This window comes from Vombatus ursinus, unplaced genomic scaffold (genome assembly GCF_900497805.2).
Source record: "Vombatus ursinus unplaced genomic scaffold, bare-nosed wombat genome assembly UNPS02015035.1, whole genome shotgun sequence".
Classification (NCBI taxonomy): domain Eukaryota; kingdom Metazoa; phylum Chordata; class Mammalia; order Diprotodontia; family Vombatidae; genus Vombatus; species Vombatus ursinus.
This window is the reverse complement of record NW_020954813.1, coordinates 131,075-148,530: the sequence shown is the minus strand read 5'-3', so window position 1 is coordinate 148,530 and position 17,456 is coordinate 131,075. Positions and strand designations below refer to the sequence as shown.

The 17,456-nt window shown below is 39.0% G+C and overlaps 1 protein-coding gene across 1 annotated transcript in view; it reads right to left on the bottom strand.

The window, feature by feature from the left end:
* Window positions 1-546: 546 nt before the first annotated feature.
* Window positions 547-17,456, bottom strand: part of LOC114031060 (transcription initiation factor IIB) — a 38,781-nt gene continuing 21,871 nt past the window's right edge. Inside the window, exons 3-7 of the mRNA XM_027846081.1 lie at window positions 9,460-9,593; window positions 5,083-5,229; window positions 4,819-4,948; window positions 3,447-3,728; window positions 547-1,010 (exon numbers count right to left, since the gene is read on the bottom strand). Coding sequence (XP_027701882.1) covers window positions 877-1,010; window positions 3,447-3,728; window positions 4,819-4,948; window positions 5,083-5,229; window positions 9,460-9,593 — 827 coding nt within the window. The 3' untranslated portion in view covers window positions 547-876. The remainder of the gene's footprint in view (window positions 1,011-3,446; window positions 3,729-4,818; window positions 4,949-5,082; window positions 5,230-9,459; window positions 9,594-17,456) is intronic.

Below are 17,456 nucleotides of genomic sequence, written 5' to 3'. Positions count from 1 at the left end.
AACAAGAAAGTGATGTCAAAAGTCAGGGTTAGAATTTCACGCAGAATTCTCATCGACCAAGCTTGGCTCCAGAGTACAGCTGGGAAAAAGCTCCCCATTGACACAAAAGTGAAGGGAGTGTGATGAGACAGAACATCGGGGATGCTGTGCTGGCAGATTTGCTGAACTGCTCCTCTCATTTTTTGTGGTGGGGAGAAGGGGGAGATATTTGAAAATGAAGGTCACATAAGAACAAAAGAAATCCATAAAAATAAGATGAGGAAAAAAAAACCAAACCTTAACAACAGAGCATTGTCCCTTTCTTTTCCAAGTAATGAAACAAAATGTTCAGGACAATTTTGGCTTTGTTCATATTCCAGGAACAGATTATCTGCTGTACTTAGGATCTCCTCCTCCTATTGTGTATCTTCATTAATTGGCCATAAATAAAGTCTTTGGCTTTGTCTGTGTGCCATGCTAGATAGGAAAACAATTGTCAAGATTATGAAATGATCCTGTTTCAGACTCACTTTATTATTCACAATGAAATACATAATTTGTGGAACAAGAAGTTATTTTTGGAAAACAATTTATTCAGGAATTACATAATTTCAAATATCTTCCAAAATACAATTTACTAGAATGCTACAAAAGAAATGAAATACAATAAGAAATTAATCTTAACTGCCATTAAATATTTACTTTCACTATTATATACATACAAAATGCCACACAATTATTTTGCTTAGCCTTGGAATGTGCATTATGTTCCATACTGCTGCATCTTCCCGTTTGTTTCTCCAACCTCGTGTTAGGAAGGCTCAATCTCAGCACTTTATACAGTTCTTACAACGGGCAAGTTCAATGTTCATGAAAGCTTAAAATACACGTAGCAATTTACAGTTGGGGGAGTTTGTCCACGGGGGTATCGAATTTGAAGTCTGCAGGAAACAGGTCTGGGGCTCGAGGATAGATGAGTCTGTAAGACTGCCTGATTGTAACATCAGCAACTCCAGCAATATCTCCAATTTCTATGAGGCCCAAAACAAACAAACAAACAAGTTACAGACTCCATAGTTTTTTTTCCCCCACATTTATTTTACGACGTGTTCATATCAGAAAGAAATAAAAAGGTAATTTTTCAGGAAGTTGATAAGAATTGAGCTCTTGCTTTAGGCAGTGTTTACAGCATGATTGAGCACCACTTAAAAACCCAGTCTGATAAGACACAAGTGTACCTCTTTATGGCACAATGAGTCTCCAAAGAGCTGTGTCCTGGGGAAATCACATTTTGATAAACCATATTTTATAAGCTCTCTGAAATCACCAGTCACTTAGACTGCTTTGCCAGTCTATCACCTACACACTCTGGCCTCCTTTTCTTTCCTTTTAAAATACTGATGCTACAAGTCAACCAGTTCAGCTTTACGCTGTCCTCCACACATGAGATTCCTTTAATCCCTCTGCATGTGCTAAGTCTCGACTGGCTTCACCCTCTGCCTTTGAGCAGGACCTGTGCGCTGCTGGACAAAGTCACCCTGCTGCACTCACTGGACCACACACCAAACGTGTGCTCTTGCTGCCGCTCACCAGTCTTCTTACTCTTCCTCGACAGAGTCACCATCACATTTCTCACAGTATCTATTTTAAACTTACAGGGTCTCTTCTCATTCTCTGCCAAGAGCACAGAGGCCACTGAGCTCCCACCTCCTCATCCTCTCTCAGCCTCTGGACCCCGTTCCCTACACACTGCCCCTATGATCATTCTCTCCCTTTTCTAATCCTCGATGCCTCATGTCTTTTAAAAGTAGTTCCTCCTTTCTTGTTGCCTACAAACAGGCTCACATTTGCTCTAAGCTTATAATCCCTTCCCTTGATCCTACCATCCTCTCAAACTATCATCTTATCTCTCTTTTATAGTCAAAGTCCTGAAGAAAAAAATGCTATAACCTTCCTCCATGTTCTCATTCCTCATTCACCTTTTTTTCTGCTGAGGACCAAATGAGACTGAAGTACCACATGAAAAAGTGGTTATTATAATACAGTAAATAAGTCATCTACTTTGTAAACATATGGGGCTTGGTATATTGCGTTTTCTTGAAGGAGGGGCAGATCTGAATTCCAAACCATTGAGAAGGGACCTTTTTATACCAACAAAAAAGTTCCCAGTGCTGGGGAAACTTTTAAAAAATTCTAATGGCATTCATTTTTATACTACAACAAATTTACATGTTATGTATTAAAAAGTGCTAAGTATATTAAAATAGGAAAAAGAATTTCTGATACTAGAAAGTTTACTACCAACTTCACCATTAAGTCTCAAGTTGTGGGGATGTGGTAGTGGAGGAAAAAGGGGACAGAGCCCAGCACTTGGATTTTTGGAAACTGTTCCCTGTTCTTTCCAACCACTCCTTTATAACGCAGATACTTTTATCAGCACAGGTGGGCAGAAAGTGGACATTTAAGCTGATAAAACTAAAATTAAGACATACAGGGAAGACTTCAATCTCATGATAGCAAGTTTGAGCTATGGACCAAGATGTACAAGCTTAGCCACACAAACAAAACACCACCCACCCACTCTCTTCAACAACCAACCGCCCTTCAAAACACAGCAATCTGAATGTCCCCAAGAACATAAAGCTGAGTGTTGAACTACTTATACCTAATTATGTTACAGAATGATCACTTCAGTCCATATTAGCATATGAAAGTATAACTGGAGGTTGCATGAAAAGAGTCATTACATAAACACTCCCTTTTTGGGAAGGGGCTGGCAGCTGCTGTGACAGTACAGGGACAGGGGTCTTCCTGACTCCCAGGCCAGCCTCCTCTAACTCTCCGTTGCTCCCTTATGAGATACACAGATAAAATCAAGTAATGGCTTTTTCCCTTTATACACTATAAGTAATAATCACCAGAGGTGTCAGGAAAAGCCATAAATATTTCATGTCATCCTAACCAAGTTTACTTATAGTATGAATAACAATAATTGAAGTCTGATCGCACAGCACCGTCTCAGGTGGTGAAATCTGTAGTGCTAGCTTTTTTATGTATGTATGTATTGGCAATTGGGGTTAAGTGACTTGCCCAGGGTCACACAGCTAGTAAGTGTCAAGTATTTGGTCTGAGGCCGGATTTGAACTCAGGTCCTCCTGACTTCAGGGCCGGTGCTCTATCCACTCCACCACCTAGCTGCCCCCCCAAGTGCTACCTTTTAAAAAACGGAAAAAACAATGCCAAAGAAGTCAGAAAACAAGAAAGTTTAAAGAGGGAAAGGCTTTGAAGAAAACACTGACAGTGGTTTGAACAGTTCCCTACCAGAAGAAAAGCTGCACCTGGTCTGAGTGTCTGGAGAATTCTTGTCTAGTGGCAGGTCACCCACTGAACTGAAGGCTGAGCCCAACATCCCACCCAGAAGCCACACTGACTCCTTTTGCTGCTGCTGGCACTAAGGAAATGCTTACCTTTCTGGGTCCTTTTCTCTGCAGAGGCTTGGGAGGCCATGTAGATTGCTGCAGCAGCCACAGAAATGGGGCTCCTGCCGGGCACCAGGTCCAACTCCACAGCCTTCCGGGCAATGTGCGTGGCTGCCATCTGTACTTGCTTAGGAAGACCAAGGTTTGAACAAAACCGTGACATGAAATCTCCCGTTGTGATCAAATCTACACTGGTTTCTAAAGCCTTCAAAATTAGTTTAAAACACCGGCCTATTTCTTTCTTGGAAATCCGTGATACAGCACATATTTCTGAAGACAAAAACGAGACATACAAAGTTATAGCATAATTTACATCATATTATTTAAGATTTCTTAGTAAACAAAAATAGTACTTTTTCCCTTAAAGAGGGAAGTATGAGGCTCTAATAAGAGAATATATTCAAATTCTGCCTGACACTTTGATCATTTGATATTTATCAGAATTTCAAGCCTCCTCATCTATAAAACAGTGACAATTATTTTCAAACTACCTCAGTGTTATTTTGAGGAAAAGTTTTTTGCAAACCTTAAACATTATTAAAACAAGAATTGCTGTTATATCTCCATGGATTGATTTAGGTGATTTTCTGATAAAAACTTAAGCTATTTCAGAAAATCAACAAATGAGCAATTAAAAAATATCAGGTCTTCTCTTGAAGAACTGAATATAAATAGACAATTCTTAACTCCTGCCTTCTCAAGGGGGCAAGAGTGGGACAGAGATCCACTAGCACTTCCTGAAGAGTGCAGAGGTTCTCTGATTTAAGCTGAAGGAACATGAGTTATTACTCCACAAGTCCTATCCTATGCCACAGGCTTCAACTATAACATAATGCAGTCAACTAGTATATCAAAGCATTCTGATGTGATAAGCATGCTTGGAGTGAAAAAAATTAAGCTAACAAAATATCTAATTAAATAAAGGACAAAATAAAATGGTTGAAAAATCAAGATAAAGGTAGAAACTGGGGGCAGCTAGGTGGCGCAGTGGATAGAGCACCGGCCCTGGAGGCAGGAGGACCTGAGTTCAAATCCTGCCCCAGAAACATAACACTTAGTAGCTGTGTGAACCTGGGCAAGTCACTTAAAACCTCATTGTCTAGTCAAAAAAAAAAAAAGGGTAGAAACTGTCTGTAATCAAAGTAACAGTTACAAAAAACTGTAAACAAAGTAACAAACTCAAAGATGATACTCAAGCAGGTCAAACTGCATTGTGAAAAAGACTACCAAAATATAAGATATCTGTACAGATATTATTGAAGGTACTGCTGAAAACAGATAATTTACTCAGAACCTGTTTTTAACCAGCATCTATGAAATTAACATTTTTTGGATAATAAATTTAATGTTGATAACATACCTTTAAATGTTCTAGGAACACCCTCTTGTCTACAGGCAATATAGAGACAAGCAGAAGCTATGGCATCATTAGCTCTCCCCTTCAGGCTCTTCTGTTCGTACACTTGCTTGAATAAATTATTTGTTCGATCCTTCAAAGCAAAGAAACTAAGTTTAATTAACTCTAGGCCATTTAATTAGCCACAATATCAAAAATTCATATGCTCATTATATTATGCTAACTAAGTCAATGCCAGCACAGTTTGAGAGGTAGACAAGAACTTACAACTATATTTCGAGGGAGGTTGATTCTGTCTGCCATGGTAGTAATTTCTTTGAAAGCGTTCATCATTGCACGATCAGAACTGCTCATAGTTCTGCGATTCTGATACTTTGAATTTCCAAATTCGTCAAAGCTTGCTGCTCCTGTACCCTAAAGAATAAGAGTTTGTTTGTTTAGAACATAGTTTAAATTTAAATATTTAAAATTTCTCCAATAAGTTTTGGACACAAATTAAAGTAAAACAAAAATATGCCATCTGAAGATCTATTTCTAGATAGATCTAGGTATGCTGCTAGCTTCTTTTAAAATTGCATATATAGAAAATAAGGTTCTTTTGAATGAGAACTGTGATTTTAACTAAATGGTATGAACAGCAAAATAATTACAGAATTTCTCTTGATACAATTTTAAAAACAGTGTATTTACTTAATTTATGTATCCAATGTCATACTGAATTACCAAAGTATCATTTTATAGAGTTAACAAAAAATAGTAACAAAACTCATCTGGAAGAACAAGAAGTCAAGAATATCAAGGGAAATAATAAGGAAAAAAGTGGTAAAGAAGGAGACAATCTTAGCAGTACACCATCTCAAACTATGCTACACACCAGTAATCATTAAAACTATTTGGTAATGACTAAAAAATTGAGAAGCTGATCAGTGGAAAAGATCATGTATACAACAAAAATAAGCAAATGAATACCGGTAGCATAGTACTCAAGAAACCCCCAAATCCCAATTACTTGGGTAAGGTCCACCATTTAACAAAATCTACTGGGAAAGCAGAAGCAGTTTGGCAGAAATGAGGAGTAGACTAATACTTTACACCATATACCAAGATAAGCTCCAAATAGATATATGATTGAGATATAAAAGATAAATCAGAAGTGCAAAGAAGGGAACTGCAACTCTGGATGGAGAAATGGTTCATGCCCAAACAAGGGACAGAGAGGATTACAGAAGATAAAACAGAAGATTTTTATTATATAAAATCAATAATTGTTTTTACACAAACCCAATATAGTTAAAACTGGGAAACGAAAAAACAAAACAAAAAACTTTTCATCCAGGTTCTCTATTGAATATCCAAAAGTCAAGCTATACAAGTAACTGAGCCAAATTTATAAGATCAAGAACTGTTCCTCAAATAAATGGATGTGAAAATGCAGTTTTTAAAGGATGAAATCCAAACTATTAACAGTCATATTTAAAAATACACCAAATCACTAGTAATTAGAGAAGTACAGCTTAAATATCTCTGAGGTTCTACACCTCACACCTATCAGATTGGCAAAGTTGGCAAAAAAAAGAAAAAGAGTCTGTAGAGAGGCTTTGACAAGCCATGCATATTGATGCAAGGCCAGCAGATGATGAGTTGGTTCAGCCATTCCAGAAAGCAATTGGGAACTATGTCCCCAAAATCATTAAAACTACCCAGTAACATAATCAGCCTCTCTTTATATGTATGTGTGTCTATGTGTGTGTGTGTGTGTGTATATATATATACACACACACACACACACACACATATGTTTATGTGTATATATGGGAGGGGGGAGTGTCTATCCTCAAAAGATTCAAAAAAAAAAAAAAAATGAGGACCCATAAATACAAAACCATTTATAGCAAAGACCTGGAAAGTCACAGAGAGTTCATCAACTGGGAAATGGTTGAACAAATTATGATATATAAATGCAATGGAATACTCTTGTTTGGTAAGAAATGGTGAAACCTGAGAAGACTTGTATGAAATGATATAGAGTAAAGTGAGAAGAATCAGAACAATTTATACAATAATAATAACATGGTAAAGAAGGAAAAAAAACTTACTTTAGAACTCTGATCAATCTAATGACCGACCATGATGCCAGAAGACCAAAGAGGAATTATGCTACCCTATCCCTCCCAGGTAATTTATGGATTAGAGGTGAAGAATGATGCATAGACAATGGGACAACATATAGATTTATTTTTCTTGATTAGCAGTATTTGTTACAAGAGTTGTGTTTCTCTTTTCTTCCCTTCTTCCCTCATCACACACCCTACTCTCACTATAGGAAGGATGGAAGAGAGAGAAGGTAGGGATAGAATAGCCAAAAAGAAAAAGAAAAGGAAAAAAAAAGATAATTAAGTATTTTTTTTAAATCCTTAGAAAAGAACAAAAGGAAGTCAGAAAGAATCAAGGACAAGCAGGATGCTTCAAAAGTTATATGTACAAAGAACTTCAGCTTCATATTCAATTCTCTTCTTCTTGACATGGTATTCAGAATGCAAAAAAAAAATTCTTTTTAGAAAGGTGAATTATTCTATATGCCTGATATAGAACATACAAGGCCACTAGGCACTATTCACTTGCCACTAAGTTTAGATAGCTTGAATGCATTATTTGCAGATTATTGTACCACTTAAATGTTAAGAAAAGTGAATGGATAGAAAATCAAAATCCAAAAATCAAAGAATACACATCTACACAAGTTCAGTCCATCTCAATATACTGAAACAAAGTATCAATCCCCCCCAAAAAACCACCAAGCACATGATCCAATTTCAGAGCAGAATTCTTTCAAACTCTCCAACATTCTGTTATGTAGATAACTCATAAAACAAATATGAATAATCAGTCTCTTTTATGAGGTAAATATGGTGTTGACTTTAAAGCCAGTTAAATGCTAAAAAAAAAAAGAAAGAAAATATAGACCAATTTTGCTAATGAATAGATACAAAAAATACTAATTAAACTAGCAGTCAACTGAAATACAGCAATTATTCATCATGACCAAGCTCAGTTTATGGTAGGCTGATTCAATATCTGAAAGACTATAATACATAATGTAAACAAAAAAATCTTCAAAACTACAATTATATCAACCAAATTAGAAAAAATATTTGATAAAATTCAATATCAATTTATGATACAAATTCTAAAGAAATGGTCAGAGATAGATTCCCTATCCCCAACACAATTAAAGCCACTTTCTATCTGCACGCCAACACCTAGGCATCACACAAATTACCATACATCCCTTGGACCAATAATTCTAACACTGGTGACATATCCTGAAAGTGTGAGCAAAAACAAAACAAAATCTATTCAGAGATTTCTGCAACAGCATCACATGTAACTGCAAGCAAAAAACTATCAACAACAACTTTCCCTCAAACCTAGAAGCAACCAAAATGTCCAACAATAGGGGAATTGATCAAATTGTGGTAAGTTACTATAATGTAATACAAGATAAAATTAAATGGACAACTATGAGGAATAAAAAGAAATGTTACTTTCAATACTGAAATGAATTTAAATAGTCACTAAGCAAGTTTAGCTATCTACACTGATATTAAAAGTTTCTATTTTTTTAAAATTACGTGAGTTTCCTCACTATTAGTTAGAAACTATACTTAAGGAATGAAGGGATAGAAAAAAAAACTAACAAAAATGGGGCAACCATCAATACCCTTCCCCCTCTCTCTCCCCTAGACTTGACTTAAGAGGAACACATTTCAAAGTCCTTATGTTGCACCAGCATTAAGACACATAGACTATTTCTAGAACAATGATTCCCATATCCTGCCTGTGTGACAAGGTTGGGTGTTCACCTACATACATACATTTATTAAGAATATAATGAAATTTTCAAAATTAACTTTCACACATGCAAATGATGTACACAACTTTGAGGGAGGAAAGAATGTTATGAAATTAAACTAATGATAAAGTGCCAACAATTCCAAGAAGGTTGCGCACTGTTTGTTTAAACGTCACCTAGAATACTGGGAATTCAAATGTCAAACATGTCATTTACGTATTTGCACAATATTCAAAATCTGTACAGTTTGCTTAATGCAAACACAACTCTATTAAGAAGAGACTGAGTCTTTACAGTATTTCCTTTTTAAAAACCACAATTTATAAAATCTCCAGTGTCCTTCAAAACAACAAAACTAGTTTCTGCCTAATCCTAGCTTTGCCCAATCGCTGGCAGTGGGACCATCCCAACCTCTTTAAGCTCCTGGCTCTACCCTAAAAATAAGACAGCAAAGAAAAGGGACACAGTCACACTGTAACAGAAACCTCTTTTGCCCTGGTCTGTACTCATTTAGTTAAGGTGATGTAAACATTACCAGGCAAAAATCAGCAAGACCCTCCTCAGAGGTTACGGATATCTTCCACCTTATACTCCATTTCTTCCTTTTTCCATCACTCTTCCATTTTTAAGAAAGATAACCAGATCTACGTGGTAAAACTCTGGGATGTTAAGAATGTCTGATTTAGTTCACATTTCTTCTTATGGCTGAAAATGAAATGTTCTAATTTAGTCCTTCCACCAACGGCAGGTGGAGCACCAAAGAAGACAGTTTTCCTAATGACTGAACATACCTTGCCAATCATCGTAGTCAAGTCTCCATCACTCAAGAGAGGATTCTGAGAGTCTCCAACCCGACTTGGGTCTTTGGTTGCTTTGTCATTGCTGAAAGTTCTCCATTCAGATCCCACGTCTATAACACGATCACCTGAAGAAGCAATATACCCAATTCTAATTTAATCATTAAATTTCAGTTTTCTGAACACCATATAAATATCCAAGTTGGGTTATAATTCTTCATTTTTCTCTATGGATGCAGATATCACCTTAAATGTTAATCCTCCTTGAGGAGCTTGTTTTGAAGTAAGAGATATTATCACACCTTAAAAAAGATTGTATGTGTGCACGCATGCACGTGCACACACATACACACGCGCATGCGGGTGCCAGGATCTAACTAGTACAAACAACAAATTCCCCTGAAGTGTTTAGCATGTATTAAAAGTCTCATTATTCAAAGTTATAATTGTCTTTAGTATTCTTTTTTAAAAAGTAAAAATTAAAGGTGGGGAGGAAAAAGTGGGAAAGAACAAAGACCTGAAAGTTTAGCTGTGAGATCCTGATTGCTTGTCTGGGCCTAAGCTTCATCTGTTAAACAAGGGAACTGGACTAAATAAACCCCTTCATCTCCAAATCCTGTGATAAACTATAATGAAAGACAAAAGTGACTCAGAACTAATTAAAGTACGATTGTTTTGAGGGGCAGAGAAAATAAAATACACATTGGTGTTAACAGATAAGGCTCAAGTCCAGAGAACAGGCTCTCATTTTCTCTTTCACTTTCAGTTAAGTTTTCACAGAAATTCTGTCTCTGGAATGGGATCACTTAAGCAAAATCTTAACATTCTACATTTGTCGAACAAATGTTCTTTTGGCACACACACACACTCGCTCACCAATCGTTAATTCTTTCCGTCTGACAATCTCATCCTTCTGTACCTTAGTCTGGCTTTCACTCCACCTTATATTGCTTATTATTATTATTATTATTCATCTTGCCTAATGCCATTAACTGACTCTGCAAAAAAACATTATATGCAGCACTATGGGGAGTTAATGTCATAAAAATGATTCAATACTACCATTTATTAAGTGACTGATCTGTGCAACAGAGTAGGTGATACAAAGATGAAAACTAACAGCCCCTAACTTCCAGAACTTTATCATCTACAAGGAGACAGAACATGCCAATAACTTACAACAGACAAAGTAGAATGTGATCTAACAAGATGAGGGAGAGAGGGCTTTGGGGGGTTGGGGGTGTCAGGGAAAGCTGCAAGGAGGAGGTATAACCCAAGCTGGAGTTTCAAGGTAGAGTACTGGAACAGATGGAGGATGAGAGAGACAAGTCCATGATGAGGGGATAGTCTCTATGAATACATGGAGGCAGCAGAGTCCTGGATCAGGCTGGGGAATAACCAGGAGTTCAGCTTGCTTGTCAATAGCTAATAAACCGTTATAAGTGCTTCCTATGGGTCAGGCTGCGGGTACAATGGTAAATGCCTTTGCTTTCAAGCTCAGTCTAATGGGGATATACATCACATAAACAACTATGTAAAAGTACAAACAAGTAATATACAGAAAAAACCGTAAATAATCAACAGAGGGAAGGCACTAGAATGAAGAAGGGTTGGAAGTGGATATGAGGAGAGACCATTTCAGGCGCAGGGGACAGCCAAGGAATCAGACAGTGTCAGGAGATGAGAGGTCGTGTGTGGAACAGCAAGGAGACCGGTGTTACTGGATCACAGAGGAAGTGGGGTGTAAATGTAGAGAACAGCCTAGTTATCAAGGGCTGTGAATGCTAAATAGAGGATTCTATATTGGATCCTGGAGTGTATCAGTGGTGTATGCGTGTGTGTAGAGTGAACATGGACAGACCTGCACTTTAAGAAGATCACTGTGATGACCACCAGCAGGCTACTGAAAGAGTCCAGGCGTGAGGTGATGAGGGCCTTTGGGAGAGGTGGGGAGAAAAGAGTGGGAGTGTCAGAGAAAGGGATGTATAGGAAACACATAGGCAACTGGGTGGTACAGTGACTACAGCTCTGGGCCCGGAGTCTGGAAGACCTGAGTTCAAACCTGCCTCAGATACTTACTGGCTGTGTGACCCTGGGCAAGTCATTCAACCTGTTTGCCTCAGTTTCCTTAATCTGTAAAATAGGAACAATAATGAGAGAATAACTGTAAAGAGTTTAGCACAGTGCCTACCACATAGTAGGCCTTCTCTCCAGATGAATGTAAAATCAACAGGCCATGGCAGCAGACCGGATAGAAAAATGAGGAGTCAAGAATGAAACCTAGGTGGCAACCCAGGGGGCTGGGAAGATGGTGGTGTCTTTGACAGTAATAGAGGTTTGGAAGTAGGGAAGGTTTCAGGGTGGGAAATATAACAAGTTTGGTTTTGGATATGCTGAATTTAACACGTCTATGGGACATTCAGTTCCAGTGTCCAACAGGCAATTGGAGATGTGCCCCTGGAGGTCAGCAGAGAGTTGAGGGCTGCATAAGCAGAAATGAGAATTATCAGCACAGAAATAACTGAGTCAATGGGAGCTGATGAGATCCCCAAGTGAAAAGGTTTAGAGGGAGAAGAGGGTCTAAGACAGGGCCTTGTGGGGTACCCACTGATGTGACCTGGATAAAATTCCACGGAGACTGAGAAGAACCAGGAGAGAAGAGTGTCACAGAAATCCAGAGAGTATCAGGGAGAAGAGGGTGACTGACAGTGCCAAAGGTGGCAGAGAGGTCTAAAAGGATGAGGACTGAGAAAAGGCCATTGGATTTGGCAATTAGAGTAACTTCAGAGAAAGTACTTTCAGTTGAATGACGACGCCAAAAGTCAGACTGGGAAGAATGAAGAAGAGAGTGAGAGGAAAAGAAAGCAGCGCCAACTGCTGACGCCAGCAAGAGAGATGTGAGAACAGCGGGCAAGGATGGCAAAGCCACTGGCACACTTCTAGGCAGCAGAGGAGAAGTCAGGAGACAGGAGGAGACTGAAGATGAGTGAGAGAATGAGAATGACAGCGGGGGCAGTCTGCTGGAGGAAATGGGGAGGAGGGGTTGACCTTGGCCAGGAGAAGGGTCATCTCTTTGTGTAAGACAGAGGTGAAGGAGGAGACTGTAGCACCTGAGTGACAGGAGAAAAGGAAGAGAGAGCAAATGACTTTAATTTATTGTTCATACCACAGCTGCCAGTGGTGATGGAAATGGAGTTATCAAGGAAGGAAAGAGCAGATACTACAAGGAAAGTGAAAAAAGGATATCACGCTGGGCCTGAAAAGGATCACTGGTGACCTTGGTAAGAACACTTACCATGGTCGTCAGGATGGAAGCCAAATTGCTGGAGCTTCAGGAACCAGTTGGTGTCAGGTGGACAGCAAAAAGAAGCAATCAGTATACACTACTTTTCCTTCAAATTTAGCAGTAAAAGAGAGAAGAACTAACGGAAAATACCTGAAGTAAAGGAAAAGTTTTAGGATATGGAAAACCTGAATAAGTTTGTAGGCAGGAGACTGGCGATAGTGAGAGATGGGATAATAGATGGGGCAGACAGCCTGGAAGGCACAAGTGGAGGAGATAGCCTGGGCCATGCCCGCTTTTGAGCCTGCATAGGTGGATAGATATTATATATGTTAGAATTTCCTAAAGGAGTAATTGGTTGAATATTATAGTGGAGATTAACTATTTAATTATAATGATTCTATTAATGTCATCTTGGCAAAAACTTCATTGGCTGAGACATTACGCAACACACCCATATGCATCTGTATCGCTTCCTATGAAATAATAAGTTTAGATTCCACTCAGACCTTAGCACACTGTCTTGTATTTGTAGGGACTCAATATTTGTTGAACCTGATGGAATGAACTGCCATGGCCTACCCTAACCCATTAAGACTCAAATCCCAACAATCCTCAAAGAACTTGAGTTCAGAGGACCCAAAGGACAACAGAAAAACGCTTGCTGAGTGTAAGGAGGCCGACACATTAGCAATGATGACATAGTCACACAAATAATATAAAATTTTTCATCCAGAAAGTGTCTGATTGGAAAGGGAGATAGACCGCTCTGGTAGTGAGAAAAGGGACAGAGGAAGATCTCCACTGCATTGCCTAGGATCCTCTACTTTTTTTTTTAATTACAGAAGAGTTTTTGTTTTTTTTTTTAACAGGAGTTTTACAGGAGGAGGCAGACAAAAGTCATAAAGAAAGTGTGGAACATCAGTCACTAGTGCTGATGGTAGATGAAAATATGGCTATTTGAAGTATTCAGAAATTTTTAAAAAAATGAATAAAAAAATCAACCTCTCACTGTTCACCTCTCAAGTCTCTCCTCACTCCAGTTAATCCACACCCACCTACCAAAGTGATTTTCTGTAAGTGCAGATCTGACTGGGTCATTCCTTCTCAATCAAGCACACTGGGCTCCCTAGTGCCTTTAGGACAAACTATAAACCTTTCTGTTTTGCAGCCTGGCTTGGAGCTCTCCTTACAGCTTCCTTCCCTCCCTCAGTGACCCAGCCCACAACCTGCTCTTAACTTTGGCCATCTCCATGTCTTGGCACTGGCAGGCAGTCTCACAGGTGTGGGCATGCTCTCCAACCTGACCTTTGTCTCACAATCCTTCCCCTTCCTTTAAGATGCAGCTCAGAAACAAAAATAAAACAGTCCCTGCTCTCACAATGTAGTTTACAATTCATTAGCACATATTCAAAAGTATAAGTTAATTGGGGGCACATCAGGAAAAACCTCATTTAGATAGCAATGTTTTAGCAGAGATTTGAAGGAAACCAGGGATTCTGAGAGGCAAAGATGAGGCACTGAGCTGTCATGACATGTGTGAGGGACAGTAAGTTTGGCTGCACCATAGGGTATATAAAGGGAATAATGTATAAAGACTGGAAAGGTACGAACAGTTAAGTACTTGCTAGAATGGCATCCATTGACAGTCAAAGTAAATACTGTTATACCACTGTTCCAACCAGGACTGAAGAAGTTACAAATATGTGAAAAAGGCCCATGTGATTGTGGAGTGAACTAAAGAGTGCCTACCTAAGGAAATTAAAATTGTGTGAACATTTAGGAAATTTGAAGATGTGATCAAAGACAGGTAGATATATTTACATTTCCATATGTGTGTGTATATGTATGTGTAGGTGCGCATGGATGTATATATGCATGTACAGTTGTATCCTCCAAACATGTAATTTACCTACACACTTCCTCACTATGTATGCAAATGTCTGAATATATAGTGTTCGTCTTCTGGCCCCAAAATAACTTCTGACATATGACAAGCCCTGAAAGGGCTTGCTGTACCTTAAAGAAAGCAAAATGGACTTTTAAAGAAAATCTGTTATGGCATAAATAGAACACTCAGTGGTGATGTAATTTTTCCATACACAGGGAATGACCTAAATGACTCATTTGAGTATCTGTGGTTTGAGTTACAAACCAGTCCCTTGTTAATGATTTTTAAATATACAATCGCTCAGGACATTGCATTTACAAGAACTCAACTAAATTTCCAACACTTAAATCACAAAATGCATTGTGAAGAACCACCACACCAAGAAATTAAGTTCATGAGTAAGGGAAACAGAAAAAAAATCATATGGAAGATAAGAATATACAAATCATTTAAAGAATATTTGAGGAAAGCAAACTTTTACGTGTTCCTTCAGAAAAATACTACACATGGATCACAGGATCTTCTCAAAGTTTAACTTACTTTAACAAAATTCTACGTATCCATGGGTGTGGTACCTTTTGATGAGGAACAAATCTGTCAATCTGCCAACAAGTACATCATATATGCTTTAAAATTCTAAAAAGAGAAAACTAAGTACCAAGTTTTATCAATTCATCTTCTCAACCACACCTTGATCTTTGGACATGAACATCTATAAGAAGTGTTCCATAAAGAAAAGGCCTCATTTTAAAAAGCACCAGTCTTTCCTCTGCTCACAGACAACATGCTTAAACAGTGCTGACACAGATGTTTTTCTATGGGGTACTAGGGAAAGAGACTGGATTTAGAGTCAGTTACTTGGGTTAGAGTCTGGCTCTGCCACTTACTAGTTGTGTAACCTTGGACAAATTTCTTAATTCTTCTAAACTATGTTAGCTCCTCCATCTATAAAACGGGGATGACACTTTATAACTATAAAGCACTGTATACAGGAGACCTGATATAGGCTAATTTGGGGGATGGGATACACTGACTCAGTATCACTTCTGCTGCAGGTTACAGAGATTGCCAGCCTTGAAAAGGGTCCTGCCCCCCTCCCCTGTCCTGTCCCCACTCCAATGCTAACTACAGGCCATGTAGGGGCAGGTTAAATCCAAGAGTCCCAGTCACTGAGCTCTGCTTTTATCCCCCTCCCCACCCTATCCCCACCAGAGCCATCATCCAGGGAAGCAGTTTCTGTGGAGAAGTGGCCAACATACCACTGCCATTGATGGACAGGGAAGACAAAGAGCTCCAGGCAGAGCAGGCCTCTGCAGCTATGATGCATGGAGAAAATCCTTTCCTAGCTGTGACCAGGCAACTGTCTTTGAAGGCGCCTCAGTCCTCTCCTCTACCACAGGTGTGGCTACTGGAGAACCAAAAACTGAGATTCTCAATACCAACATCCCTGACATGGTCAAAGACTTCTTCAACATTCTGATGTCATTTTGTTGTCAGTTTTTGAACTGACACAGTTTGTTCATGGAAATGACGATAAATGAGATTCATTATCATCTGCCTAGGGGAGCTGGTACTCAGAAGGACCACTGACACAGCTGAAATTTCCCAGATGTGTTGTCTTTCCCTATCAGCAAGTGACTGCCCAGACACTAGGGACTGTCTTCCTTTTCTACTTGTATTCCAGCACTTTGCACAGTTAAGAGCTTAATAAATACTTTTTCATTCATTTAGAAGAGAAGCTTGTCACAGTGATTCTGATCAGCTAAGAGGGACTTCAGTGGCCACTGATTTCAACTCTGAACCAAAGGAAGCCTCCGGCACTATGATGTCCTCAAGAAGAAGGGGTCATCTTTTCAGCCTGAAGAGAGACCCCACAGACAGGGAACCCACATCATCTCTAGGCAGTCTGTTCCTCTTCTGGACGGTTCTCACTGGCACCAAGTTTTTCCTGGCATCAGTCTACAGTCGCCTCTTTGCCACGTTCACCCACTGCTCCTGCTTCTAGTCACTCCTCATTATAACCCTTCAAATCCTTGAAAGCAGCTGTCATGGTCCCTGAATCATCTCTGAGCTAAATATGCCCAGTGTCTCCCAACAGATCCCAATGGTCTGCTGGTCTGCTCTCCAGATCCCTCATCCCCGAACATGCTCATCGACATCCTTTTAAACAGCAGTGCTTAATCAATTTTTGGGAGCCTATGATCATCTAAAGACAGCACAAGTTCGAACTTACTTCTTTAGTTGTCACAGATCACTCTGCTAAATCACAGTGAGCTTGCAGTCCATTAAAACCTCTTATCTTTTTTTTCCCCTTATTAGTTTTTTTAATTTATTTATTTTTAGTTTTCAACATTCACTTCCACAAGATTCTGAGTTCCAGATTTTCACCCCATCTCACCCCCTCCCTCCATCCCAAGATAGTATGCATTCTGAACAGCCCTTCCCCTAGTCTGCCCTCCCTTCTGTCTCTCTCCTCTTCTCTTATCCCCTCTCCTTCTATTTTACTGTAAGGCAGGATAGATTTCTATACTCCATTTCCTATATTTCTTATTTCCCAGTTGCATGTGAAAACGTTTTTTTTTTTAATATGTGTTTTAAAAACTTTGGGTTCCAAATTTTCTCCCTTCCTCCCTCCCCACCCACCCTCATTGAAAAGGCAAGCAACTCAATACGGGTTATACATGTGCAGTTATGCAAAACATAGTAATCACGTTGTGAAAGACTAACTCTATTTCCCCTAATCCTATTCTGCCTCTCATTTATTCTATTCTTTCTTTTGACCCTATCCCTCCTCAGAAGTGTTTGCTTCTGATTACC